This window comes from Sorex fumeus, unplaced genomic scaffold, assembly GCF_029834395.1.
Source record: "Sorex fumeus unplaced genomic scaffold, SorFum_2.1 ptg000063l, whole genome shotgun sequence".
Classification (NCBI taxonomy): Eukaryota; Metazoa; Chordata; class Mammalia; order Eulipotyphla; family Soricidae; genus Sorex; species Sorex fumeus.
In genome coordinates, this window is record NW_026606120.1 from 51,900,452 (window position 1) to 51,927,822 (window position 27,371).

At 40.9% G+C, this 27,371-nt stretch overlaps 1 protein-coding gene and 1 pseudogene across 2 annotated transcripts in view; both read right to left on the bottom strand.

The window, feature by feature from the left end:
- MYO1D (myosin ID) overlaps nt 1-27,371 on the bottom strand; it is a 392,202-nt gene that overhangs the window by 250,426 nt on the left and 114,405 nt on the right. Inside the window, exons 7-13 of one of the 2 annotated variants that reach the window (XR_008794254.1) lie at nt 22,894-23,010; nt 19,974-20,177; nt 15,345-15,490; nt 15,150-15,264; nt 9,505-9,675; nt 3,649-3,719; nt 158-317 (exon numbers count right to left, since the gene is read on the bottom strand). Coding sequence is in view for 1 of the 2 variants with exons in the window: in XM_056127580.1 (XP_055983555.1) it covers nt 3,649-3,719; nt 9,505-9,675; nt 15,150-15,264; nt 15,345-15,490; nt 19,974-20,177; nt 22,894-23,010 (824 nt within the window). In the remaining variant the exon portion in view is untranslated. The remainder of the gene's footprint in view (nt 1-157; nt 318-3,648; nt 3,720-9,504; nt 9,676-15,149; nt 15,265-15,344; nt 15,491-19,973; nt 20,178-22,893; nt 23,011-27,371) is intronic. The other variant, XM_056127580.1, reaches the window with a different exon arrangement.
- LOC130035716 (cytochrome b-c1 complex subunit 7-like) lies at nt 22,422-22,759 on the bottom strand (annotated as a pseudogene).

Sequence of the window (27,371 nt, forward strand, 5' to 3'; positions counted from 1 at the left end):
ATCATTTATAAAGCTCACTGTCCACCTTGTTCTGTGCTAAAAAATAGCAAATTTACCTGCTAAGGAGAGGAGATGGTTTCTATTGCTCTAAAGGAACGCACATAGCAGTACCATAATTAGGATGAAGAACATCATTTTCTACCAGTTTGATGCTTACCTCAGGAAGAGATGACTTAAAAAGAGAGCTGTGTTTACCATTCGGCATCCCTAAGATCAAAGCAAAACAGCGACAGACAGGAGCTAACAGTCTCAGCCGTAGGGAGGTCAAGTCTAAGGTTCGCTCACTGGGTTCAGAGTGGGATAAAAGAATCCAAGAACTGCAAGGGATGGTAAGATTCAGATAAGCAGAGGCAAAAGGGGAGAACAGATCACACAGGGAGACATGAGATGAATGCTGGAAGCAAGCACATGCATAGGGGTTATGGAGAGAAAATGAGGAGCAAATGTTCTCGGTTTGGAGGAAAAGAGGAGCGTGAGGTGTTGGAATTCCAGTTACAATTCCAGAGAGTGATTCCAGGAAGCGAGAGAGGCAGAGAGGGGAACCGTTCTGCTGCAGTGACTCTAGGAGTGAACTTGGGATTGGGAATAAAGGTGATTGAGGAGAGGCCGGGGAGTTATCCGGCAGACACAGGGCCCAGGGTTCAAGCCTGGCACCACAGGCCCTCCCAAGAACTGCCCATATGTAGCCCTCACACCTCCCAGGGCCCCTGGAAAAGGGCCCCCTCCAACAAAGTAATGGAAAATTCTGGGTGACTGAGACAGGGCTTAGGGCAGACAGTAACTTTAGATGGGTAAACAGTAACTTTAGATGCGGCTGTTCCTTATAGCTCTGCATGAATATATATATGTATATTCATGAATATATATATCATTCATTCTTTCTGATTTTGGGGTGACACCTGGTAGTCATCAAGGCTTACTTCTGGTTCTATGCTCAGGGATCACTCCTTAGGAAGCTCAGGGGGACTACATGGTGTGCTGGGGATCAAACCCAGGTACAAACCCAGCTCCCTGCTCATGGTACAATCTCTTTGACTCCCTCTTTCCCTTCCTTTCTTCTTTCCCTCAGCACTGTGGTCAGGATTTACTCCTGGCTCTGTGCTCAGGGATGACTCCTGATGGGTTCAGAGAGGTCATATGGGGGTACTGGGGATCAAACCTAGATCGGCTGCATGCAAAACAAGTTGCCTACCAACTGTACTATCACTCCAGCCCCTGTTTCCTTTCTTGATAATCACATCAATCTGAGGAATTCTCATCTTTTAAACCTTCATTCCAAACTGTCTCTCCCACCTAAGCTCTTCTTCCTACTGCCTTTAAGACACTCCTGTTGGAAATTCTGACTAACCTAACTCAATCTATTATAACTCCTAATAATCAGACTTCATGCTCCTTATTTTGGCCCTCAAGGCTCATTGTCTGTGATTTCAGTCTGCTTTTCCAGGCAGGGCTACTTTTTTATGCTATAAGAGACACTGCAGTCAAAATGGACCTAGTTGCTATTTCCTAAATATTTTTAGCATCCTTCCCACTTCTTCCTATAAAAATAATTTCTAGCATCTAAGAACCAGCCACAGCTCTTTCCTAGGTTGATCACACATAGTTTAGTAGCAGTGTATCATTTGCTTATTTTGAATTCTGACACTCATTACTCATATGGCAATTATTTTATTGTTATTTTTTAGCAAGGAGAGTCATTCCTGGCCATGCTCAAGGGACCACATGGTGCCAGGGACAGGTTCTGGGGCTCCTGCAAGCAAAGCATGTGCTCCTGACCTTCCAGCCACTTCCCTGCCTCTGCCCCACCCACCCCCCCAGAACCCGTGAACAAATCTTTTGTGGGAAAAATATGTAGTTCCAGGAAGTGCCTTCTCCTCTGGGGAGGAGAAGCCTGTTCCGTATTTAGAAAGCTGCTCAAGGCCCGAGGAGGGCAGTTTTAGGATGAGACCAAGGGAGCTTTCACACAGACCTGCAGGGGGCAGCGGCACTGACCACAAGCAAAGGCTAACGCCAAGTGGCCGCAAGTCAAGGCATGCCTCCGGCTACCACAGAGTGGAAGAAAAGCAAGCACAGTCCTCCTGAGAGCGTCTCAAGAACCCGGGATTCAGAACAACTAGAGAATATATTTATTTCTCTTTTTTTGGGCCATCAACTTGTGGTAATTTATCATAGCAGCCTTCGGAGAGTAACCCTCGAATGGGGCCAAGGAGATAGCTCAAGGTACGTGCAAAGCTGGCTTTTCTTGCATGGCCCTAGAAATATGTACGACTGGACTGAGCAGTAGCAAACTGTAACATCAAGTATTGCTGGGGATGGTCCTGGGGATTACCCCTCAAACAATTGTTTTTGGTCCATCCGATAGCACAGTGGGTAGGGCGTTCGCCTTACAAGCGGCCAAAATGGCCAACCCGAGTTCGATTCCTCCGCCCCTCTCGGAGAGCCCGGCAAGCTACCGAGAGTATTCGATATGCCAGACACAGTAACAACAAAGTCTCCAATGGAGACGTTACTGGGCCCGCTCGAGCAAATCGACGATCAACGGGAGGGCCTTTACCTTTACCTTTTTTACCCAGAAGTGCACGCGGCCGACCCGGGTTCAATGCCTACGTCCCTCTCGGAGAGCCCAGCAAGCTACCAAGAGTATCTCGCCTACACAGCAGAGCCTGGCAAGCTCCCTGTGGTGTATTTGAAATGCCAAAAACAGTAACAAGTCTCACAATGGAGACGTTACTAGTGCCTGCTCAAGCAAATCGATGAACAATGGGAGGACTGTGCTACAGTGCTACACAGAAGTGCTCAGGGTGCCATATAGAGTTCCAGGAATAAAACCCAGGTCAGCTGTGTGCACAGCAAGTGCCTACCCACTGTGCTATCGCTTCAGCCCCTCGATTCTTTTCTTTTTTTTTTTTTTAAACCTCTAAGGTGTTTCTATTTTTAAGTTTTATTTTCTGATCAATTTCTCCTTGTAATCAGAAAATGTGACTGGCAAGAATTTCACTTTTTCAAATATTATTTGAAAAGTAACATGAGATAAAAGGTTTCTGTTCATATAGTTAACCCAACTACTTTCTTCACAAAGAGATGTGACTTTCCTCTCTGGGACTGGAGGTTGCTGTCTTTCACCTCTTCTTCTGCTTCTCTTCTTCACTTCCACTCCTGACTAGACCTCTTCACTCTGAACTCAGCATGGGCATCCATTCCCCAGGAAGACTTCTCTGTACTCTTCATTTTGGCTGAGTGATTCTGCTTCGGTATTCCCCAAACAGTCTGTCCTTTCTTTTAGTGACTTACGATGTGTCTCTTTTATATCCTTCCCTAAACCATGAGCTCCTGCAAGGGGAAGCCCATCTCACCCATCTTTCTATCCCAGTCCTTAAATTCTTGATTTACTTAATTGTCAGCTGATTTTGGCGGAACCCTAAGAATTGTGCATGGTCTCATCGTTTGTGCTCAATAAATGCTTGAAAAGCAAGATATGAATGACACAATGCCCATTCTTTTTTCAGTGGAGGTGAAAATAGACTGACATGCAAAATGACTGAATAATGCAGGCGACCCGGAAAACAATGTAAACTTTCCCTGGTTATATTTTCCTGCAGTGAAGCTGCATGCCGGTCATCGTGTGAGGGGCTAAAATAAGGTACTCACATGACATCACCTGCATAATGTCGGATCCGAAAATCTCGATCAAATTCCAGGATTTTGTCTGTGGCACAGAGCTAAAAAATTAAAAAGGAGATTGTTTTGAAAACAGGCATTTTCGAAGTCTGGAAAATAGATTCCACCTTAATATGATAACATCACAAATTATGGTATCAGTGCGGATGAAAAAAGTGTGGGGAGCTTATTTAACTACCTGGCTTATATGGTAAAGACTAGAAACAATCCCTATAAACCCAAATAACCAGACTTCACTTCCCAGTGATCTCTGCAGTGGGATGTGACCAAAATGAACAAGTTCTGGACAACACCAGGTACGTGAAATGAATGAGGTGCGACTGTCTCAGGACAAAACAAGTGGTAAGCAGACAATTCTCCTGATCCTTCCCTGCTCCTCCCATACACAGGATTCACAGAGAATCATTTCTAAAAGGCGGAAGTGGTAGGAGATAGAAGTCTCTGAGAGAAAAACAGACCTCTACTGTCTTATGGCACTTAAAATCTAAACTGCATCTTACAGAGCCCAGTTTCGCCCACCTGAGTGATTCTTCTCCCTGTCCCATTTAAGGAGAACCATATCAAAGCTTTCTCTCTGCTAGACACATAGCTCTCACTCACTCATAGCAGATATAGAAGAATTAAAGCTGTAGAGCCCTGGAAATAGCTCAAGTAGTGCACGCTTTGCATGCATGAGTTCCAGGTTTGATCCCTGGCACTGCATATCGTTCCCTGAGAACCACCAAGGGTGACCCTACAGCTCTGAGCTGGGAGTAGCCCCTGAACACTACTGGGTGTGACTCAAAACTCAAAAAAAACAGAAAGTAAAAAAATAAAAGAACTAAATTTCTATTACGCATACATGGGAACTGAGGCTCAAAGATATTAGGTAGTTGGCCCAAGGTAACACAATTATAAATAATCCCTCTGCAAAGAATTCCTGGGATAGAATATGATGTCTGGCTCTCCCACACACATGACAACCTGGGTCACCTGTCTTCTAAGCTGGGATGCTGGGTGTCTCATTTCACAGAAGAATAACTTTCTGCCACTCTCTTCTCAATGCAGGGAAATGCTTTATGGGAAAGACCATAAAGAAAACAAAAAAAATCTGTTTCCTATAAAACAAAATTGCAGAGCTTTCTGCAGTTTTCCCTCTCATAGTAGCACCTAGCACTCCTTTGTCTGTTCTATAAAGAACCATGTGATACTCTTCAGATTCTAAGTAGACGCCCAAGAACCCATAAAGCATAAAGTGCTTAAGCTTTTAGTGTTAGATAACAACAACCCCAGTCTGGCTGGTTCTGTAATGATAATGAGATTGTCAAAAAGATTCATTTGTCCATTAATCTAGTAGTTACTAGTATATGAATGAACTGAAGAGTGAGTAGTTCAATGATAGGAATTCAGAGCTAACCTTCCCAGGTTCAAGTCCTGACTCTGGCATCAATTTGCTGTTTTCTTTATCAATAGTCTCAGAGGCTAATGAACTCTGAATGTTTAACAAACTACGGAGACCAAGTGTTTACATACTCAGGCATTTCCAGTATTTCCAAAATACTTAGCTTCCCTCTCCTTTTCCTTCTATAAACTATTTTTAAGGCACTTTTATTTAAAGTCTTCTAAAGGAAAAGGACCCAAAAGATGGCCATTGGTTCTTGTTAGGGGTTACTTCTGACTCGGTGCTTGGGGGTACCTGGGACACCAGTCTAGACCTCCTAGGGTACTCCAGCCCTTTGAACCATCTCCCTGGCCCATAACAATACTCTTTTGTTAGTTTCTTCACATGGATAAACCTTCTAATTCACAATGTTGAGTAAAGAAAGGAAAACACAAAAGGATACATATGGTATTAGTTTGATTTTTAAAATTGGACTTAGATACTTGAGGTTTTCAGGGTGCTGGTAATGTTCTATCCATTGACTTGGCTGGTGGTTAGACCAATGTTCATCTTATGATTATTAGTTGGTCTGATAATTTGTATTTTATGTACTTCCCTACATTTAATACACATTAAAAAAAGATTAAAGCAGCCTGTATTTTAACAGAGGCAATATCCTTATATTTAAATAATGCAAAAATTCAGACTTCACGCCCGACCGAGGTCACCAGCTGTCCCCCACGAGCGGCTCTCCGGCATGGCCATGACTCCAGAGCACAGAAACCAATCTCTTAACTATCTAACTTTTAATAGAAATACTTCCAGGGTTAATAAGTAAAACAGCAGAAATCCAAAACCTATTGCTATTGCGGCCGCACGACATCATTTTATTCTTAAACCAAGATGTAGAAAGCAAATCATTTCACAACGCTGTTTCAGCATATCTGATTGGGGGGGGGTCATAAACTCTAAACAATAATTGTGCATCTTCTATCGAAACAATGTATCTAGTCAAAGTAGATAGAGTATTAACTAGAACTCATCTGCCACACAGGAATTGGGAGGGGTGGGAGGTGGGGTTCTATTGGGGTTCACAGTTAAAAATAAGTATTGGTAAAGGGAAATGTGTTTGATACTTACATGACTGAGACCTAAACCCGAAAGCTCTGTAACTTTTCCCACAGTGATTCAACAAAGAAATAAATTATTAAAATAAATAAATAAATAAATAATGCAAAAATTCAGCTGATCTGAATATAGAAGGCTTGATATTTTTCTTTTCTGTAATAAAAGTTTTATATTATCATTCAACTTTAGATGTTAATATTTTATTCATTTCTTTTTGGACTTCAAAAAGCAGTGATCAGAGGACCCAGGGGTACCTCCCAGTAATTTCCAGTCACCTGGGATGCCAGATTAATGTGAAGGCCCAAGGTTGTGGGTTGCTCAAGCCCCAGGTTGCTGGGGATTACTTGGGTTCCCTTGGTGGTCCAGGGGTCACTAGGGCCACACACCTAATGGTTGTTGGAGGCCTCTAGGTTTGTACCAAATGATGCTCAGGGGAACATGTGGTGCCAGGGATTGAATGGGGATTGCCACATGCAAGGCATATGCCTTAACCCCTATACTATCTGTTTGGCTCCATATGTCATTACTTCAAATAGTAACTTTATGACAGTTACAAGATTTTCCATAATAATTTTAATACATAAGGGACAATTTCACCCCTAAATAACAGTTACAAGCCACAAACCTCTAATTTAGCCTTAACAGCCCTATCTAATTCGTAGCCAACAACAAATAAAAACACCTGGCTTAGCATACGGGACAGTAACATTATTTAACAGAAAGATTCACAGTGGTTAAAATATCCTGACAGCTTGCTTATTTCATTCCTTTCCTTCATTAGGCAAAAATCCCAGAGAAAAACACACTCAGGATTCGTCTGGGGGATGATGCTGGAGGAAGGAGCCACCTGGCCTGAGAGTTCTGGAAACTCAAGCTCTCACATTAAAAAAAAAAAAACAACTCATCCCCCACAGAAAAATTACTATTCAGCATATCCTCGTTGATGAGTAGCAACCTTTTTAAAGTACTAAGTACACTTGCTATCTTAAGAATGCCATCACAGGGAGACGGGAGGTACCCCATGCCTTGCAGCTTAAATCTCCACCCTTTTCATCCCTAGCTCCCCGAAACACGGCCAGGTATAGCCCCATGGCATCAGCTGTGCCCCTGGGCCTAAGTAGAACCCCCTCACTGACACAATCAGGTTGAGTATCATAGGAAATCGCCCCCTGAGATTGTATTTCAAAACATTTGGCTAATTGGAAGGAGGGGGTGGTGCTGGAAGGGGGTAAAGTGATGTGCATGAAACTCTATCAGCAACAGGACGATACACCACAGTGCAAAAACTTATTAGGGGAAAGAAAGCACCTCTCATAGAAGCAGACTGTTGAGTGGGGGGCAAATTGAGGAGGTGGGGGCATGTGGACATGAAAGATGTGGACATGGGTGAAGGGATTGTTGTTCAAACATCGAATGCCTGAAAGCCAATCATGAATAACTGCAATATCACAGTGACTAAGTTAAAATAAGAAAAAAAAATTTGGCTGATAAACTTAATTCAGGTATATAACTGGCCAAGATGAAACATATCAAAGTGAGGAGATTTTCTCATGCGAGCGTCATGGTTATTTTTTTAAATGAAGTGTGTTTGTGTGCAGGGTTGTGGGGAGGGGCAGGGAGATCATTCAAAGGGCTGGAGCACAAGCTCTGTTTGTTGAAGCAGCAGGTTCAATCCCCAGCACTAGTCCCCTGAAAACCTCCAGGTGTGGTCCCCAAACAAATATATCACAAATAAATAAATGAAGTAGAACCATGCATGTTTCATTTAAAAATTCAATATTCCATTATTTGGCATGAATATGATCAATTTAATTCCATTTTACAAACACTCTTTGTCTGCCATCTGGTAGGCACAATGCTAGGCAAAGCTCCAAAACCTGAACTGTGCTTCGGAAAAGGGCATTTATAACCCATTCTTCAAAGACAGGAATTTACCAAACAATCAAGTCATCTTTAGGAACATTGCTTTAAATTATTAATGTTGTATCTAACTTTGCTCACTGTTCTGTCCACAAGGATGATGGCTGAAAAATGAGAGGCATGTATTAAGAATTTGTATAATATGTGGGGAAAAAATGAAGGAATATCTTCAACCAGACTCCTCAGGTCAAAGTTCGGATTGCAGTAACTCAAAACTGACTGGCACCAGTGCTACAAGTCAACCCGCAGTGAAATATAAAGGGGAATGTTTTAGAAAGAAACTGGCCTCAAATATTTATCAGTCAATAATCTATTTCTTGATGATTTGTGGTTTAACTAACTAATGATGAAATCTTGCGGTTCTTATTACAGAATTTCAAAGGGAATTTTTAACGAGTTACAAAGCACTTATTTATGCTAAACACTGGCAGAACTTCACAGATTTACTTGGAATTAGGGAGGAGCATCCATATCTGCCCTTTTCGCCATGGAAGTAAGGGAATCTGAGGAATGCTTCTGTTTCAGCTTGTGGATGCCAGACCAACATAGATCTGCACAACACAGATTTGTAGACAACACTCAGGGACAATGCTGTGCCCCTTCTAGGAAAAACATATTAATAAATTAGATGCAAGGATCTGAACAGAAGTCTACTAACCACAACACCAATGATCATAGGATGGTCATGTATTTACACTTTTTTTTTTTGGTTGTTTATTTTGGGGCCACACCCAGTGTGCTCAGGGCTTATTCCTGGCTCTGCACTCAGGGATCATTCCTAGTCGGCTCAGGGGAATGAACCCATATCAGTCGCATGCAAGGAACGAGACTTACCTACTATTGCTCAGGCCCTGATTTATAACATTTTTAGCACGCAAAAAGAAAAGGGGGAGTCAAAAGGATACCCAGACATTTAAGAAATGAATTATCTTGTAACATCTGGAATGACAGCTTGAATTTCTCTGGTTTTGAGAAAGCCATATAATCTCAAAAACTATAGTAGAGCATACAAGCTACATTTCAGAACTGAGGATCACAGCAAAAAGTCAAGGACAAAAGCTATTTTCAGTGCCAGAATGATCAGGGATGCAGGAGCAGAATTCTAGCACATGAACAGGGACTCTGCACCTATTGGTTATAAATGACATCATGTTTTCGGAAGAGTCATGTACATTTTCTCTTTTTCTAGTAAACTGTACAGTCTGGAGCTCCCTCTCCTGGATATTATGAATTTTACCATGAACCAGATAAGCAGTTTTTATTCACAACAATAAATCATTTAATGGATGTTTATGGCCTCTTCTCCTTATGCTGAGTGCACATTCTTTTTAACCTAACACATAAAGCCATTTGATTGTCACACAATGAGGAAAATCTTACAGATCACAATGAGAAGACATCTCACAAACTCATATTACCTTCCGGCTGGAGAAATGGCCATGCTTGCCCAATTTGCTATTCAGCGCCTCCAAGAACATTTCATCGGTGACTTTGCCCACATTCATGCAGGCATCATCGAGGATGGCAATGATGCCTTTGTGCTGCTGTTCCACGAGGTCCACAATGATCTGATTGTTGAAGTAGTCGATCTAGAGGAACAGTGGGAAGCAAGCCCAGAAGACAGAGAACAGGTCAGGTAAACACCAGTGCCTCTGCAAGGAACCCTAGATGAAGTGACTTTGATACCAAGTACATAAATGACACCCACAAGGTGCAATCTTAAGATGAGCACACATTCTGCCAGAGGTTAATTCTTTTTCTTTGCTGACTTTATTCATTTCATGAAAAATATGTTTTCCTAGGTCAAAAGAATCTATAGTACAAAAAAATTAAAAACCACTGTCTTAAATGATTATAACTCAAAGGGAAAGAAAAGAAAGAAAGAAAGAAAGAAAGAAAAGGAAAGGAAAGGAAGAAGGAAAGAAGAAAAAAAGAAAGAAGGAAAAAGAAGAGATGAGCCGAGAAGAGAAGAGATAGCCTTCCTCCCAACACTGACTCCTGTTTTGGCTTTTAAGCCATTTTAATATAGCCAAAGTTAGCACAAACTTTTTCTCCTACATCTTTTTATTCCGATAGCCTGTAGCAACATGTCACCGCACACAGGGAGCACAACACAGGGAGCACCACACACAGGGAGCACAGGCCTAAAGAGGAACATTCTTTGGAGAGGGGCAGCTTACTGTCCTTTTTATCTGCTGTGGTGATGTTCCCTGTCTTATTCAGGTGATGTGTAATCTGAGCATTATCTCCATTTTCTTCTCTAAGATCCCCACTGTCTTAGTGGACGATTCCAGTGATTCTTACACTGTTCCACCCTACTATAAACCCAGGGACTCATGCTGATATTTATTTATGGCTTTCAGCTCCGTCCCTGAGTAGTTTTCACTTTCTATCTATATTGGAGATTCTCAATAGAGGGTGACAGCAATTATGCAACGTCTGCAGGTATTTTTGAGGGTTATGACTTGCAGTGTTACTGCACCTGTTGGTAGAAGCCAGAATAGTGCTGTACACCCAATAATGCACAAGAGAGTACCCCCGCTCCAACAAAGAATTCCCTGGTTCAACTTGCCCGTGGTACAGAAATAGAGACATTCTGGTCTAAATTTTTACTTTTATCATAGGCATTTATTAAATTTCTAATTGTGAAGAAAAGCTCTTTCCATCTTTGGAAAAAAAAATTCTTGAAACTCAAGCACAAAACTTTCTAAGTCTACAACTGTACCTCATGGTGTTTCAATAATAAAAATTTTTTAAAAAATTCTTAAATTACTCAAAGGCAGTAACTATATTAATAGCTAAAATGTTAGACCTAGTCTTTTGTGACAAAAATTTTGGGTTCCCTAAAACTGCAATTGTATGACTGAAATTGATTCATCTTTGCTAAAGTGTTCAGTAATTTCCAATTTCCATGTCTAATTGTTGCTTTATATGTTGCTTAAAGTAGAGGATTTCAAACCGGGCTATTTCAGCTACCACTGCCATCCCCAGGAGGTGTCTAAAGAATTGAGGGGCCAGGAGAGATGTGACAGGTTAGACTGGGGCAAAGGGCTCTGGGACGCTCATTTCCTGTCCAAATAGAAGAGCTTCATGCCTGAGAGAAAAGTTCATAGTAACTAAAATGGCTGCTTTAAACTAGAGCAACGAAACCCTCTAAAAGTTTAGTTTTAGTTAAGAATAATGCACTAAAAGAGAGGGACAGATGTAGAAGGACTGTACTCATTTGTGGAGTATAAAATAACATAACACGAGACCCACACCCAAGGACAGTAGATATAAGGACCAGGAATACTGCCCCATAGTTGGAAGCCTGCCTCATGAGTGGGTGGGGAGAGGACAGCTGGAATAGATAGAGAAGGGATCACTAAGAAAATGATGGTTGGAGGAATTGATCAGGATGAGAGAGGTGCGTCGAAAGTAGATTAAGGACCAAACATGATGACTTCTCATTATCTGCATGGCAAAACATAATGCCCAAAAGTAGAGAGAGCATGGGGAATACTGTCTGCCATGGAGGCAGTGGGAAAGATGGGGGTATACTGGGGATATTGGTGGTGGGGAATGTGCACTAGTGGAGGGATGGGCGTTTGATCATTGAGTCACTGTAACTCAAACATGAAAGCGTATAACTATATCTCACGGTGAATCAATAACATTTAAAAAAAATAAGAACCTATTCATCAATTATAAAAATGCATCACCCCAATGGGAAAGGTTCGCAGCAGGGTGAACTGTGTGTATATGGGAGACAGCCTATAGGAACTCTCTAGACTCTGGGCGTAAATTTATGTAACTTAAAATTGCCATTAAATATAAGACTACCAAAACTTTTAAGTTGTATTATATAAGAATAAGAGTTGAATCACATTTAGAATCCTCAAGAGTAATGTTTAAAATGAAATTATGGTCCATTTACTAATTAAGAGAGAAAATTAAAAGTATCAGGATTGAAAGTTCCCATGCTATTTTAATATTACAGAATTTATTTCAAATGTAATACTTTATTATTACAGAATTCACTTTTCAAATTTTCTTTAAATGAATCAATGAAGGAGACAATCAGACATCATATCCTGATGAAGTGAGGATGCGTTACAAAGTGATAAACAGAAAAGTCTTGGCCCTCAATCTAGTTCAGCATCTCTAATTAACATATAAGGCACTCAAGGGCCACAGAAACACTGATGACACCCTGGGAATCTGGAGAACAAAATCCAGAAGTAGAAAGTGACACTGAACGAACAATTTGTTCTTTTCAACCAAAGATTTCAGGGGAGGAGAAAAATGAAGGAACAGAGAAGGTTGATGTAAGAGACCTATCAACCAACCACAATCTAAGGACCAGCTCTGGAACCCAATTCAAATGAATGAAACACTCTAGAAACTGAGAAAAGAGGGAAATAGGAGCATGAGCAGAGGGACACCTGACAACAACAAGGAACCACTGTGTGTTCTCTTAGGTGCGATAATGGTAGTTTGTTATGGTTTCTGCATAAGTCTATCTCTTAAAAAAACTCACCAAAATATTTACAGATGAAATGATGAGAGATTGGAGATTTCGTTTAGAATGGTACAGGTAACATAAGTATGGCCATGTGATTATTCTTCTAACTGGGTGGTGGGTATAGCAAGCTCCCTGTATTAAGATCTTTGCTCTCATGTATGTTTAAAAATTTTCACAAAGAGAAGGCAATTACTTAGTATATTTAAAAGCTGAGGTTTTAAAAGGAAATACCCAGAATAGAGATTCTAATTTGTGGGAGGATGTGGGGGGGGGGAGGGGTTGGCATGTAGTCAGTTACTATTACATTGGGGTCAGTTTTCTGCTCCTTCTATTTCTTGGCTTCACTAGGAATTTCAGTATTTTTAGGACTTTTGCTCCATTATCAAATGTTGATAACCTACAGCAATTGCTGACTTTTCCCTTTATCAGCTCTGCCTGTGGAATCTGCTGATTGCTAAGGACTATTTTTGACTATTATCTCGGAGTCACATCAGAATAACAAGTTTCGTAATTAAATTTGCCATAAAAACCCAAGCTTTAGTCATTTTATCTTATTAGGTTTCGGAGCCACCCTTAGCTGTACTCAGAGATTACTCCTTGCAGTGCTCAGGGGACCAGGTATGGTACCAGAGATCAAACCTGGGTGAGCTGCATGCAAGACAAGCAATTTACTGGCTCTAAGCTTCAGTTATTACTATGAACTATATTATCCATTTTAAGAAAGTTTTATGTACGTTTAATGAATTAGGGCATTTGCCTTGCATGTGGCCGACCTGGGTTTGAATCCTCTATCCCTCTCAGAGAGCCCAGCAAGCTACCGAGAGTATTCCGCCTGCACAGCAGAGACTGTCATGCTCCCCGTGGCATATTCAATATGCCAAAAACAGTAACAAGTCCCACAATGGAGATGTTACTGGTGCCCGCTCGAGCAAAAATGGGAGGACAGTGCTACAGTGCTACATTTTAAACGTGTTATGACAAGAATAGCTGAGATAAGTACCAGGAGTTTTACTCCATGGCTTGGAGGTCAGCTGCACATGCTAGGGAAAAAGGCAGCTCAGATAGAGAAGGGAGCACCAAATAAAGGGTGTTTGGAGGATCCTCCCAGGATGGGAGATGCGTGCTGAAAGTAGCCGATAGACCGAACTTGATTGCCACTCAATGCCTCTTTTGCAAACCACAGCACACAAAAGGAGAGAGAAAACAAAAGGAAATGCCCTGCCACAGAGGCAGGGTGGGGTGGGGGGATGAGGGGTGGGAGGGATACTGGGATCAGTGGTGGTGGAGAATGGGCACTGGTGGAGGGATGGGTACTCGATCATTGTTTAACTGAAACACAAGCACAAATATTTGTAAGTCTACAACTTTACTTCATGGTGTTTCACTAATAAAATTTTTTAAAAAAGTGTTATGAAATTTCACTACGGAAATAAAAATTGTAATTAATTCTATAGCTCATTTGTAACTAGGTAAAATTCACACTAATATTCTTGAACTAATTTTTTTATGGTAGACTGATGCCACCTAATAGAAAGCAAAGATGCAATTTGAGGCAGGAATGCTATTTACTTGTCCATCATCCCCTTTTTCTAGATGAGAAAAGACTGCAAGGAAGTTGGAAAGGAATATAAAAGAAATTTAAAACCATATCTACAGCCTTCCTTTCATTACTTTTGTGTTAGAAAAAAATGTTGACTTTATTTTACATCATATCTTATCACTTGGTAAGAGTGGTAAATACAGTTTTATAATTACAGAAGAGAATTTCACATTTTTAAGTCTGCTCTCAAAATTGTTTTTAAAATACCCATAAAATTAAAAGAAAAATTTCTGTTGCATTTCTATCCTGAAAAGGACATTCACTGAGGGGAACTTGAACACCAAGCAGGTCAGGTCTCTTAGCTAGGACCTCTACGACTTGTCCCTGGATTTATACTTTCTGGTTCTCTTGGACCAGACTACTTTGAACTGTCAGTAAAACTGACTTGGTATTTGTCAATATTAAGTCCCAGGGGGAAATCACAAAAAAGAGATGCATCAAATAAATGGGACCCAAAAGAAAATAAATGGAAATTAAAAAGTCACGACAGGTGTTCTCTTGCATGGGTTTCAGAAAACATAAACATTAACTGAAGACAGTTAAAACTGCTACTGCATTTACAATGTAGAAGACAATAGGGAAATAATGAGGAGAAAAAGCAAAGAAAAGGAGGAAGGAGAAGAAATTAAATACGGAAGCAAAAGGCAGAAGTTCCTGCTCTGAATAATGTATGAATAATAATAGCCTCTAACAGACAGAAATGAACAAGAAAGCCCAGGTGGTAACAGCCATAAAGTGAAAATTTGAAAGTTGCTGATTACTTCTGGGTAGCAATAAGGGAGTCTTATCAGATTAGAGAAGTCCCTGTCAAGTCTGAAAATGAATTTTATTACATATTGCAAAAACAAAATCCAAGGTTTAAATGTTTTAACCATTTAAGATTTTCAAGGAACAGCTAAACAACTAATATTTGCTATTATGATTAATACGTGAACATAGGAAGCCAAGAGTTCACTCACATGCTTCCAGGGGATGCCTTCCCGCTGATATTCCTCTTGTTCTTGCTTAAGAACCAGTTGGATGAAGAGCTGCTGGAGTTTCTCATTGCAGTAATTGATGCAGAATTGTTCGAAGCTACCAGAAAAGAAATTAGTTAGACTTAAACAAATAAAAATAAATAAACAATAGGAGTTTAAGTGTATTATCCAGTTTACCTGTTGTTCTCAAAGATTTCAAAGCCGTAGATATCCAAGACACCAATAACAGTGTTTTTTCCATGGACTGTGGTGTCATAATTCTTGACCTCAATGATATCATTGATGCGAGACACAATCCAACAAAAAAGGCGCTCATATATTGCCTGCAAAGAAAGTAGGGGTGTAAATTCTTGCTCGATTAACAATGAGCCCTTTGTTCGGATCTGTGATGAGTCTTAAATTTCTATCTTCTCCTTATTGCTTAGCCTAGCTGTTATTTATACAGACTGCAGTAGCACAGCGGGTAGGGCGTTCGCCTTACAAGCGGCCAACATGGCCAACCCGAGTTCGATTCCTCCGCCCCTCTCGGAGAGCTCGGCAAGCTACCGAGAGTATTCGATATGCCAGACACAGTAACAACAAAGTCTCCAATGGAGACGTTACTGGGCCCGCTCGAGCAAATCGACGATTTATCTAAGTAAAAACAATTAAAATTGTGGATCCTCTTATAAAATAACTACCTGATGTATCTAAAAGAAATAGTCTATATTTTTAAAAGATTACAGTGTCGCTCTATATGTACTGCATCCATTCAATACACCTGGTACATTCTGAACCCAGCTACAGCAACACTTCACCTACTTTCTTGTCAAGCTACTTTTTTTTTTTAATTGTTAATTTCATCAACTATAAAAGATGGGGAAAATGGGGCTGGAGTGATAGGACAGCGGGCAGGGCATTTGCCTTGCACGCAGTTGACCCGGGTTCAATTCCCAGCATCCCATATGGTGCCCCGAGCAAACTGCCAGGAGTAATTTCTGAGTGCAGAGCCAGGAGTAACCACTGAGCATCGCTAGGTGTGACCCAAAAATCAAAAAGAAAAAAAGGTGGGGAAGGATGAGTCAATATCTATGCTCCACTAAAACTCTATGAATTCTAAAAATACACTGACTGAAAATGCTGAAGATCTGAGGCGAGGGCCAGGGAGATGGCTCAAAGGGCTGGAGTCCACACTTTGCATACAAGAGCCCCACTTTGATCCCTGGCATCCATCACATGGTCCTCCCTTGGGAGCAACCCCAAAGAACCTAGCTGGATCAGCCCCTGAGCACCACCAGGTGTGACCTGAAACCAGACCAATTAGAAGCAAAACCCAAGATCTGAGCCAAAAGGTCACAGCCTGAAATTTTTTGATCAAACACACATCAGTGCAGCAGGATACATTCACCAACAGACATTAAGTACAACGCTAACATGTATTCACATCCTGATACAAACACATCCTGCAATGTCTTTTACCCCTGCACCCCCAACATCTCCCTCCAAGACCCCACTCTACATCCATACATAACTACACTCGCCTCTCTTCCTACCCTTTCATCACTCTTCAATCCCCTCCAGTCTTCTAACGCCCATGAATCCATTAAATGGTTCATCAAAGACCTCAAGGGCTTCTAAGGGACATCTAATTCATGCAAACAGCGTCATTCAGTTAGGTTTCTCACTCTTGAAACACTCCCCTTTCTGGGATCTATGATGCCACATTCTTAAATTTTCTCTTATTTCACTCTGAGAAAGTCACCCATCTACCACTACCTTTAAAAGCCGAAGTTCTTCCTGGTGCTCTTCTACTCATCTAACACCTCTTCCTTAAAACATATCCAAAGTTAAACAACAGTAACATAAGAATGTTCCCCAAGAACACCAAATAAAGGGTGTTTGGAGGATCCTCCCAGGAGGGGAGATGCATGTCGAAAGTAGACTATGGACTGAACATGTTTGCCACTCAATGCCTCTTTTGCAGACCACAACACCCAAAAGAAGAGAGAGAACACAGGGGATTGCCCTGCCACAGAGGCAGGGGGGGATGGGGGGATGGGGGTGAGGGGGATATTATCCATGGTGGTGGAAAATGGGCACTGGTGGAGGGATGGGTATCTGATCATTGTATAATCAAACCCAAGCACAAAAAAATTGTAAATCTACAACTGTACCTCATGGTGTTTCACTAATAAAAAAAAAATTTTAAAAAAAAATGTTCCCCAAGTATTAGTTCCACATGGGCCTCTCCTCTCTGAGCGCCAGACTCATGCTTGGCTGCCACATGGAGAGTGATGCTTAGATGTTTCATAACCATCTCAAACTTAAGTCCTGTCAAAACTCTTGATCATCCCACTTCCTGAAACTGTTCATATCCTCATATTCTATTTTCACCATGAATAAATGACATTAGAAACATAGGAATACATCTGTTCAGTCAACAAACACTTTATGACCACATACTGAGTATGTAGTTTATTGGATATGTACTATTCAACATATAGTTGGAGTCCAGAGGAGAATATTCAGAAAGACTGGGAAAAGCCTCTTGAAGAAAGGGGGTTGAGGTCAGATGGATGAATAAGAGTTAAACAGGTGAGAGGGGAAGAGAAGACCAAAGCAAGAAGAAAAGGCAAGTGAAAAGTCACTGTGGTTAGGAGGAGAGAGGGATGAGGATAGTCTGTCAGACCTATAAGAAATTAATATGTTGGAATGAAAGAGTCAAAATGTGGTTGCAGCAAGGCAAGAAGTCAGGCTGAAGTCAGAGCTTGTAGAGTGACTATCCTTAGTCCTACCATTTTCTGAAACTTCTGGCCCTATGGCCTGCATTTTCCAAATACAGTCTGTTTCAACTAATTTTATCCCCATTTTCACTGCTACTGTCCTAGTTAAAGCTGTCATTTGTTGTCTCTCCTAGATTAGGGGATTATTGAAAACTCCCCTTAATTGGTCTCTGTGCTACCCACTCACGCCCTATCCTCCATCCCCCGTAATATGCTCTGTACTCCATAGGGCAGAGTAACTTCTTTCAAAATTTAGATTTAATGTCATTAACCCTGCTTAAAATCCTCCAGTCTATATTGCATTTGGACAGATAGAAATTCTACAAGAAATGAAAATCCAAGTATGAGAATTACAAGAGTTAAAACTGGAATACAGTGCTATCTAATAAAGCAACAAAAGAAAATGTCAACTGTTAGAAACTGAAATCATTTGCCAAAGGGGTAATAGTCAAAGGATTAAAGTTATGATTTCTTATGAGCTGAAAATGAAAAGAAATTAAAATGCGGGGTTGGCGCGATAGCACAGCGGGTAAGGCGTTTGCCTTGCATGCAGCCAACATGGCCGACACAGGTTCAATTCCCAGCATCCCATATGGTCCCCCGAACACTGCCAGGAACAATTCCTGAGTGCATGAGCCAGGAGTAACCCCTGAGCATCGCCGGGTGTGACCCAAAAAGAAAAAAAAAAATTAAAATGCACAAAGGCCCTCCCGTTGATCATCGATTTGCTCGAGCGGGCCCAGTAACGTCTCCATTGGAGACTTTGTTGTTACTGTGTCTGGCATATCGAATACGTCACGGGGAGCTTGCCAGGCTCTGCCATGCGGGCGAGATACTCTCGGTAGCTTGCCGGGCTCTCCGAGAGGGGCGGAGGAATCGAACTCGGGTCGGCCATGTTGGCTGCGTGCAAGGCAAACGCCCTACCGCTGTGCTATCGCTCCACAAAGAATATACCTAAATAGTTGTCAGAGTAGATTTTAATACTTAAAGATACTCAAATATCTAATAATGAAAATATTTGAAAAAAATATTGAAAAAAATACTTAAATAGCTAATAATGAAAGTAAAAGTAACCATGAAGTATGACTACACAATCATGAAATAAATAAATTCAAAGTTTAAAATCAATACGCCCTTTGACCCAGCAAGCTCATTACTGAGAGTCCATCCAACTGAAATGAAAGCTCAGCAGAGTAAGGCAGAAGTATAATATCCTGCAACATTATTGGCAGAAGTAATAAGGTGAGCGACTTAAGAAATAGATGATGGCACAACCTGAGTGTTCAAGAACCGATGACTGGATAAAGAAACCGGTACGTATAAATAAAGGAACAGTACTCAGCTACAGGAAGGGACAAAATTGTGTAATTCTCTTCTATGTGGATGGAACTGGAGGGTCTGGTGCCGAATGAAGTCAAAAGGAGAGGAACATACAAGGAATGACCTCTCACTGATGCGGTATAGAAAGAACACAAGAGGGGAGTAACGAATGTCCAAAGACAATGGAGATTTGAAGTTACTCTACGGCACTGAGTTCGCCATGGGTAGAGAACAGGGGACAGGGGAGTGTGGTCAGACACTCTGGTGGAAGTGTGTGTGGTGTTAGAATGCTGCATGTATGTATCAAATCATGCCATGAACAGTACTGTAAATCCTGGTGTCTAAAATGTAAAACAAAAAGACAACATATGGCTAACAAACAATGGCATCATCAGCATGCAGAGACATTGAAAAGAATGAGAGCAATCAGCTGACTTGGTGGAGAGCTCCACAAAGCATCACTGAGTGAGAGGGCAAAATGGAATCCATGAGAGGGACCTATGCATGTGAGGGATCCTGAGGAGTAGCAGGATGGCTCACCCCCAGGTGGCGCTCGCTTTTCTCAGCCTGTTCACAGCCACGGGGAGACACAGAGACAAGGATGACAAAAAAGCACCATTATGGTTTCTAAAAGTCTCAACCTACTTAAAAGGAACATCTGAACAGATCTTCAGAGAACCTGAATTAAGCACCAGGGCCGAGAGCTTGTCAGAGAGAATCCCACCTTAGCAAAGGCATCTCTGCCGTAGCTGGCTTCTTGTTCCGTGTGCTGCTTGTCAATGATGTCCCGGCCTGTGGCCACAGTCCGGTAGAGAAGGGTCTTCTCAACTATCTCGGTCTTGGTAGAGAGCAGCTCTGCTATGATCGACACAACCTTGCTGTTTTCAATGAGGGGCATGTCACCATCCACTACAAATTTTAAATTCCCCTATATCAAAAGTGAAAAGACCAGGTAAGTTCCACTGAGGTTCTTCAACATTATGTCAGGGATACAGTTGCTAATTTAAAATATCCTTCACGTAACCTTGCGCAGCACACACTTTCCTAAACATATTACATGTCTCAATAGACAAAAGCCTAGAACTTCATCTAATTTTTCCTCTCGTCCCAGATACTCATTTATTCTTAATTTTCAGTATACGCTTTTGATGGACAGGTATTACATTTTTATGCAGTCAAATTTATCAATCCTTTGCTTTAGGGGTTTTCATTCTTTGGCACACCATCCTTAGTCCAAGTATCTTAATTGATTAATATTTTCTTCAAATGTTGACACATCATTTTCTCATATCAAGCTTTGAACCCACCTAGAGTTTATTTAGTATGTGTTGCAAAGCAAGAATATACTACTTTTTTAGATAGTTGATTGCTCCAACACCATGTATCAAATAGCCTATCTTTTCTCCTGATTTAAAATATTAATTCTATTATAATAATAAATTCCCCCAAGCTTTTAGTCTATTTTTTATTGATTCAAAAACAATGCTCCAGTCCTTGTTCACACCCACCATTTTGCTGGCAGACAAATGGCCCAGTGTCACATCCCCAAAATACCATATCATCAAATCTTCCCAGGTAGAGTGGTCTGGGTTGAGAACTCTGGGATTCTCAAGATGGGAGCAGGCAGATTCCCCTTTTTGCCCGAAGGCACAGCAACCCACAGCCACATCTGACAACCTCCAACATAGAAACAGCCCAGCTCCACAAGCTGCCAAGTCACCAGATTGTTCCAGGTCTATAGCTTCTGCATGGCCACACTGCACTGTCAGTCCAGAGGGTCACAGCAAATCTGATGGGAAAGTTGCTCAGAAGACCACCAAGCTCCATGAACCTCAACAGTAACAGAGAAGGCTCAACGTGACCTAACCATCCTGGGAGAGCCTCGGACAATGATTTTAGGAACAGAACTGCGAGCTCTAACAATTACCACAAACTGACTCATTGATCTAAGTTTTGATAATTCTACTTGCTTTTGTGTTGTGACAAGCAATATGAAGTAAATTTATTTGTGCCTGCAATGGGGCAGGATGGGGTGGTGGGTGGGAAACTGGAGACACTTGCTGAGGGAAGGACAGGCATTCTGGTGGTGCAATTGGTGGGGTGTCACTCAATGCTTGAAACAACTATATTATGAACAACTTGGTAAGTCAAGGTGTTATAATACAAATTTAAAAACAAGAACAAAAATAATACTCATTTACCCTCTACCAAGTGTCCAGTATATCAAACAACTTGTTGATTAATCTTGTGCTGAATACGTACGAAGAGTCATTCTTACTAACGTTTCACATCTGGCAGAACTAAGTCTCCTTGCCTTCATTTCCCTATCCTACTTCTCTAAACACGTTTATCTGCTCTTTCTGTAAGCTTAAAAACAAAATTTCTGTTTGAATTCTGTAATATTTAAGGTACTATTTAAACTTCCATACAATATTTTTTACAGAGTTCCTACATGTTTTTTTCTTTTAGTTAAATCTTACTAAAAGAAAAGGTGAAAGGTAATTTTTAGTCTATTTGAAATCATGCTGTTGTTTATTGTAAGGTTACTTGTCTCCTATACTTTAAATTATTAAAACATTTCTAATTATATAATCAGTAATAAAAGTACAACACAACTTTATTTCTTCTGAATTTGATGTTATATAAAAAAAAATAACTGAACTGTAAGCCAGACAATTTATCTATAGTGTTGGCTGCCATTAACTGTCATTAATTGTAGGTGGTTATGTCTAATTAGTTCAACCTCAAGAGTAGTTTCTCACTGACCTATTAACATGAGATGATCAATAATCTAGTTCTAACAGTCTATGCTCCTGCACTTCAAATGCTGCTCAGAATATTTTACTTACATCGCCAGCAGACACATCACTGCAGAATTCTGTTATCCTTGAAGTTAACTAGTTTAAAAGTCTGACATATCAGTAAGAAAATTAACTAAAGCCGTAAGTGTAAAAACTAATAGGTTTAGAAAATACCCCACTAAAATGATGGGAGAAAATCACAATAGAATCATTTCTTTAAAATGTGCAAGAATTTTTTTCCCAAAAATTATAACAAATATTTATTTAAAGCAATGTATTCATTTGTAGCTCCAATCACCTCAAACTTGAAAATTTCAGTTTTAATCAACTTCATAAAAAGACTTTGAGGACAGCTGCATCCAGGTATGTGATTATTTCTTTGCCCATTCTTCTTTCTCTTTTCTTTCCTGAATAATCTCTTTCGGATATGGTTCAAGGTAGAATTTATCCTCCTTGTGTTTTGTCCACTACTCCTTGGGCAATATCTGTGCCCTCATGGTCACGTGTCCAGGGCTCTTTTAATGTGGAACATCCTGCTGTTATACAGGTTCTTGGGGAGCCTCTTGCTGGCTTCTTTCACGCCTCCAACTGCACTGATGGTATCATCATGCACTAACACTAGTTTAATGAACCCCACAGCCTTGTAGTACTATTTCCGAAGGTCTTCCAGCCACCGGCCCGAGTCTGCAACTGTCTGCCTGCCTGCCATGTTGACACTACATACAAGAGAAATTTTCTTGACATAAATAACATCTTAAGTCATTGGGGTGGGGGGAACAAAAATCTAAAAGTCATCCTGTCTCCCCAGGGAGACAATGTAATAGGAAAGGCACCCCCACTCACCAAGTGAAGAATAGAAGCCAGAATTTTATACACTGTTTGAATCTCCTCAGGTTTGAAGCCAATTACTTTCATGGCATCAGCTACGACTTTGAATTCTGCAGCATCATTGATAGAAGACTAGGGGTGAAAAAAATGGAAAATATTAGTCACAGACACTTCATCTGAGCACTAAAATCCAACAATTTTGCTTTTGTGGAAGATCAATGAGGAACTGATGAGTCTCCAGGGAAAATAAAACTTATTTCAGTGGTAGAAATATCATTCACAGCACACACAATGCCCACAGGTGTGTAGAGCTAGTCATCCATAGTAAGCACCACATGTTCCTAGAACCTTCTGTGAGGAAGCAAATTCAGAACTGGCTCTGCGAAGGTGATTTCTGCCCTGTGGTGAGTGAAGGACGTAGCATGGGATGTGAGATCACAAATGGAAACTCTGACTGTGGGAGTCTCTCAGACACATGCCTGGCTATCGTGGTCTGTGGTTTTTGATCCATAATTAGTCTGGGACAGGCTGGGAATGCTGCTGCCACATCCCTCTGGTCAGGCTTTGTACTTCCCAGGTGAGGAAAAGCAGGCGCCCAAAGCAAGGCAGTTCAATCTGCCAGCAAGCTATTAAATGGGCTGGGACTGTTCTTTCAATTTCTCACTATTCAATAAACATTCAGAGTACCAGATGTTCTAATGGGTACCAGTATAGACTGAATAACTGTGCCACCCCCCACCCCCCCCCGCCCCAGTCCAGAAGTTGAAAGCCTAACCTCCCACATGACGGTGTTCTTCGGTAGAGTCTGGGGCAATTAATTCCAGAGGCTAGAGTCCTCAGAAATGGGACAAGTGCCCCTGAGGAAAGACTCCCAACTTGCCGTGTGACCCCCCGTCCCAGGAGGTGCAGGAAGCAGCTCCATCTACTCATCGGGAGCAGGCCCTTCTCGAAGTCTGGCTCTGCAGGTGCCTAGATCTTAGGCTGTTCCATGAAGAATACACCTCTAAGACTCTAGACTAAGACAAGGGTTCAAAGAAAAGTCCCCGCCTTTAAGGTGCCATTAGCTGTTCAGTTGGAAATACAAATGTGTTGACTGGAATGCAAAGTCAAGCAATATGTAGCTGCTCTGGCAGTTTCCCCAAAGCAGCACCCAAAAGGGTAGGATGCCCCTTTCCCTGGAGAGTATATCCTCTGCCCAGGAGATGGAGACCTGGCCTGCTGCTAACTCACTGTGGGCACATCTGCCTGACCAGCGTGTGGTCTCTCAGGGTCCAGGACACAGCCAGGCAAGCTGCTCACCGCTATTCCTCTGACCTTGGCCAGGACACTGAACCCTCATGGACCTTTATTCCTCACAGGCAATATAGGTCTCATGACACAGTCCTCAGAGGATGGCTATGAGCACTGAATAAGAATTTATTTATATAGGGCTGGACAACAGTATAGTGGGTAGGGCTCTTGACTTGCATGTGAATGACCTGGGTTCAATCCTCTGCATCCCATAAGGTCCCTGAGCACCGCCAGGAGTGATTCCTCAGCACAGAGCCAGAATTAAGATGTGTCCCCAAAACATACATACACACATATATATACACACACACATATACATACATGTACATATATTTTATATATTATAGGCATATATATTTATATACATATCAATGTTAGAAATATACAATATGTGTATACACACTGAGCATCTGCCTTGTTCCTAACACATAATTGTTTGACAAGTTTCAGATGCTATAAGTTGTCATAAGCTGCAACAAAAGGAACTGGACCAGGACCAAAGAGACAATACAGTGGGTAGGGTGCCTGCCTTGCATGCAGCTGACTTTGTTTCAACCCCAGCATCCCAGCATCTCCTGAGTCCAGCCAGGAGTGATCCCTGAGCACAGAGTCAGGAATAAGTCCTGAGCACTGCCAGGTGTGGGAAGGAAGGAAGGAAGGAAGGAAGGAAGGGAGGGAGGGAGGGAGGGAGGGAGGAGGGAAGGAGGGAGGGGGAGGGAGAAACATTGTATCAGCATAACAGGGTTACTTAGCCAGGATACATTATACAATTTAACTTATATTTTATATCATGGTCACAGTCAGGGTCCTCCTGTTGTACATCGATTTGCTGGAGCGGGCCCAGTAACATCTCCATCATATAGACAGATAGATAGATAGATAGATAGATAGATAGATAGATAGATAGATATTCCACATATATATGTATATACAATATATACACATAGACTATGTTATTAATAATTTTTCTTTTTAGAATTTTTTGGTAGGGTTATCTTTGGACTATTTCTGGCTCTGTGCTCAAGAGAGATCCCCAATAGTGTTTGAGGGATCATAAGTAGTGCCAGGGATTTGAGCCAAAGTCAGCCAGATGCAAAGCAAGCACATTAACCCCTATACTATCTTTCTGCCTCATCAATGATTTCTGAGTGGTAAGTGTTAGGGTACTTTTGTTTCTTTTTGATTTACTACTATCTGGGGTATTTATTATGCAAATAAATTATTTCTTTGTTTTCCTTAAGAAAGAAAGAACAAAAAGGCATGTGTGTTTGAGAACAGGAATGGAAAACATTAATGAAAAGGGAACCTAAACCAACTTAAATTTATATCACAGAAAAAAGCTAAGTGTCAATTTAATATTTGCTTTCTCTGGGGTACTACATAATTTGACTAAAAGTGATTTGGTTGATAAGGCAATTTGAAAAGAAAAGAGTATTTCTGGTCACATGCCACTTTGGTGTTCATTTTTAAATCCTTTATGATTCTTTAGGTACCTATGGCTTATTCTCAGAGAGACAGTGTTGTTCTCTATTGTTTTGTTTGCAATTACTTTCCAAGAAAAAAATCTTGCTCTCAGAAAATTATAAGAAAAAAGTTTAAGCAATCTGAATGTAAACTAAAAAATTAGCAGTAAAACTTTAAGTATATTTTATGCATGAACATGAAAATATAACTAAATTATTATATAGTTAAAGACAAATAATAGAATTGGTGGGGGAAGGGGCCATACCTGGGGATGCTCAAGGCTTATTCCTTACTCTGCATCAGAAATTATTCCTGGTGCTCAGGGGACCATGTGGGTTGCTGGGCGTCAAACTTGGTTGGCCGCATGCAAGGCATATGACCCATACATTATACTACCTCTCCAGCCCCAATAATAGAATTTTTTTTTTAAAAAAAAAAACAAATTCCTCATCTTAGATCCTTTCCTTTTGAATATTTTTTCCTTTTCCCCAAACATATAAGTAATACACACTTATTATAGAAGAAATTTTAAATAGGGAAAAGCAGAACACAAATATCTACCATATTCTCCATCTAAACAATTATATATTCCTTTATATAGGATATACATCAATTGGATAAATTGTACAAATAGATCAATTGTATATATTTTCCATACAGAATACAGATCAATTGTTTTTATATATTTCTTAACTATTTATGCATATCTTAACTATTTACGTATCTTTCTTCCAATAGAATGAGATAACAGATAATACTGGCATGTTTTATAATCTACCATCAACAAACTACTGTCCTATTCAGGGTAGTTATTAAAATGACTGGCAGAAAACAAGTTAGAAATAAAAGAGCAAAAATAATCATATGATGTTTGGCCAAGGGCTCACATACAAAGGAAGGAGGAATTAGGAAAAAGAAAAGCTGATTAGAAATACTCACAAAACGATTTCTAAAATACAACAAACTCAAAATGAAAAAGACTGGATGGAAAGCTTTGATATTTATATTCAACCACAGTGCCTTTAAATTTTCTTTTGTCCTATCTACTTGCCTTGGCCAAATCATATTCTCTTCTTTTGAGGTAAATTTTCTAATCAAATCCATGCAGTGTCCAAGGGTCCCAGGGACCACTACTAGCCATACTCAAATCCAGTGATACTTGGGTCCAACAGGGCTGGGCAGCAACCAGGGATACCCCAGGGATCACCCCCAGACACCCCAGGATACATCAAAGGACAATGCAGTGCCAGGAAATGAAACCAAGACCTCCACAGACCAGGGACGCATTCCACCCCTTCGAGTCATCTCCCAGGCCCTCAATATTTTTATAGTGTAAAATAAAATAAAAAGGAATAAAACTTAAAAGAAAGCACAAGATCACACGAGAGAAACTTTCCTATCATAGGGTGATAAAAGAGAGTAATGAGGGGCTGGAGTGATAGCACAGTGGGTTGGACATTTGCCTTGCATGTAGCCAGCCCGGGTTCGATTCCCAGCATCCCATATGGTCCCCCGAGCACCGCCAGAAGTAATTTCTGAGTGCATGAGCCAGAAGTAACCCCTGTGCATCGCCGGGTGTGACCCAAAAAGAAAAAAAAAGAGAGTAATGAGGTTATTAAACAAAGTTGTTGAATCAATAATGTATCTCTGCTCCTAAGCATTTTTAAAATAAAATAGAATTAAAGTTTCAATTATTGACCTAACGGGAGCAGGCTTGACCACATAATTAAATGTCCCCC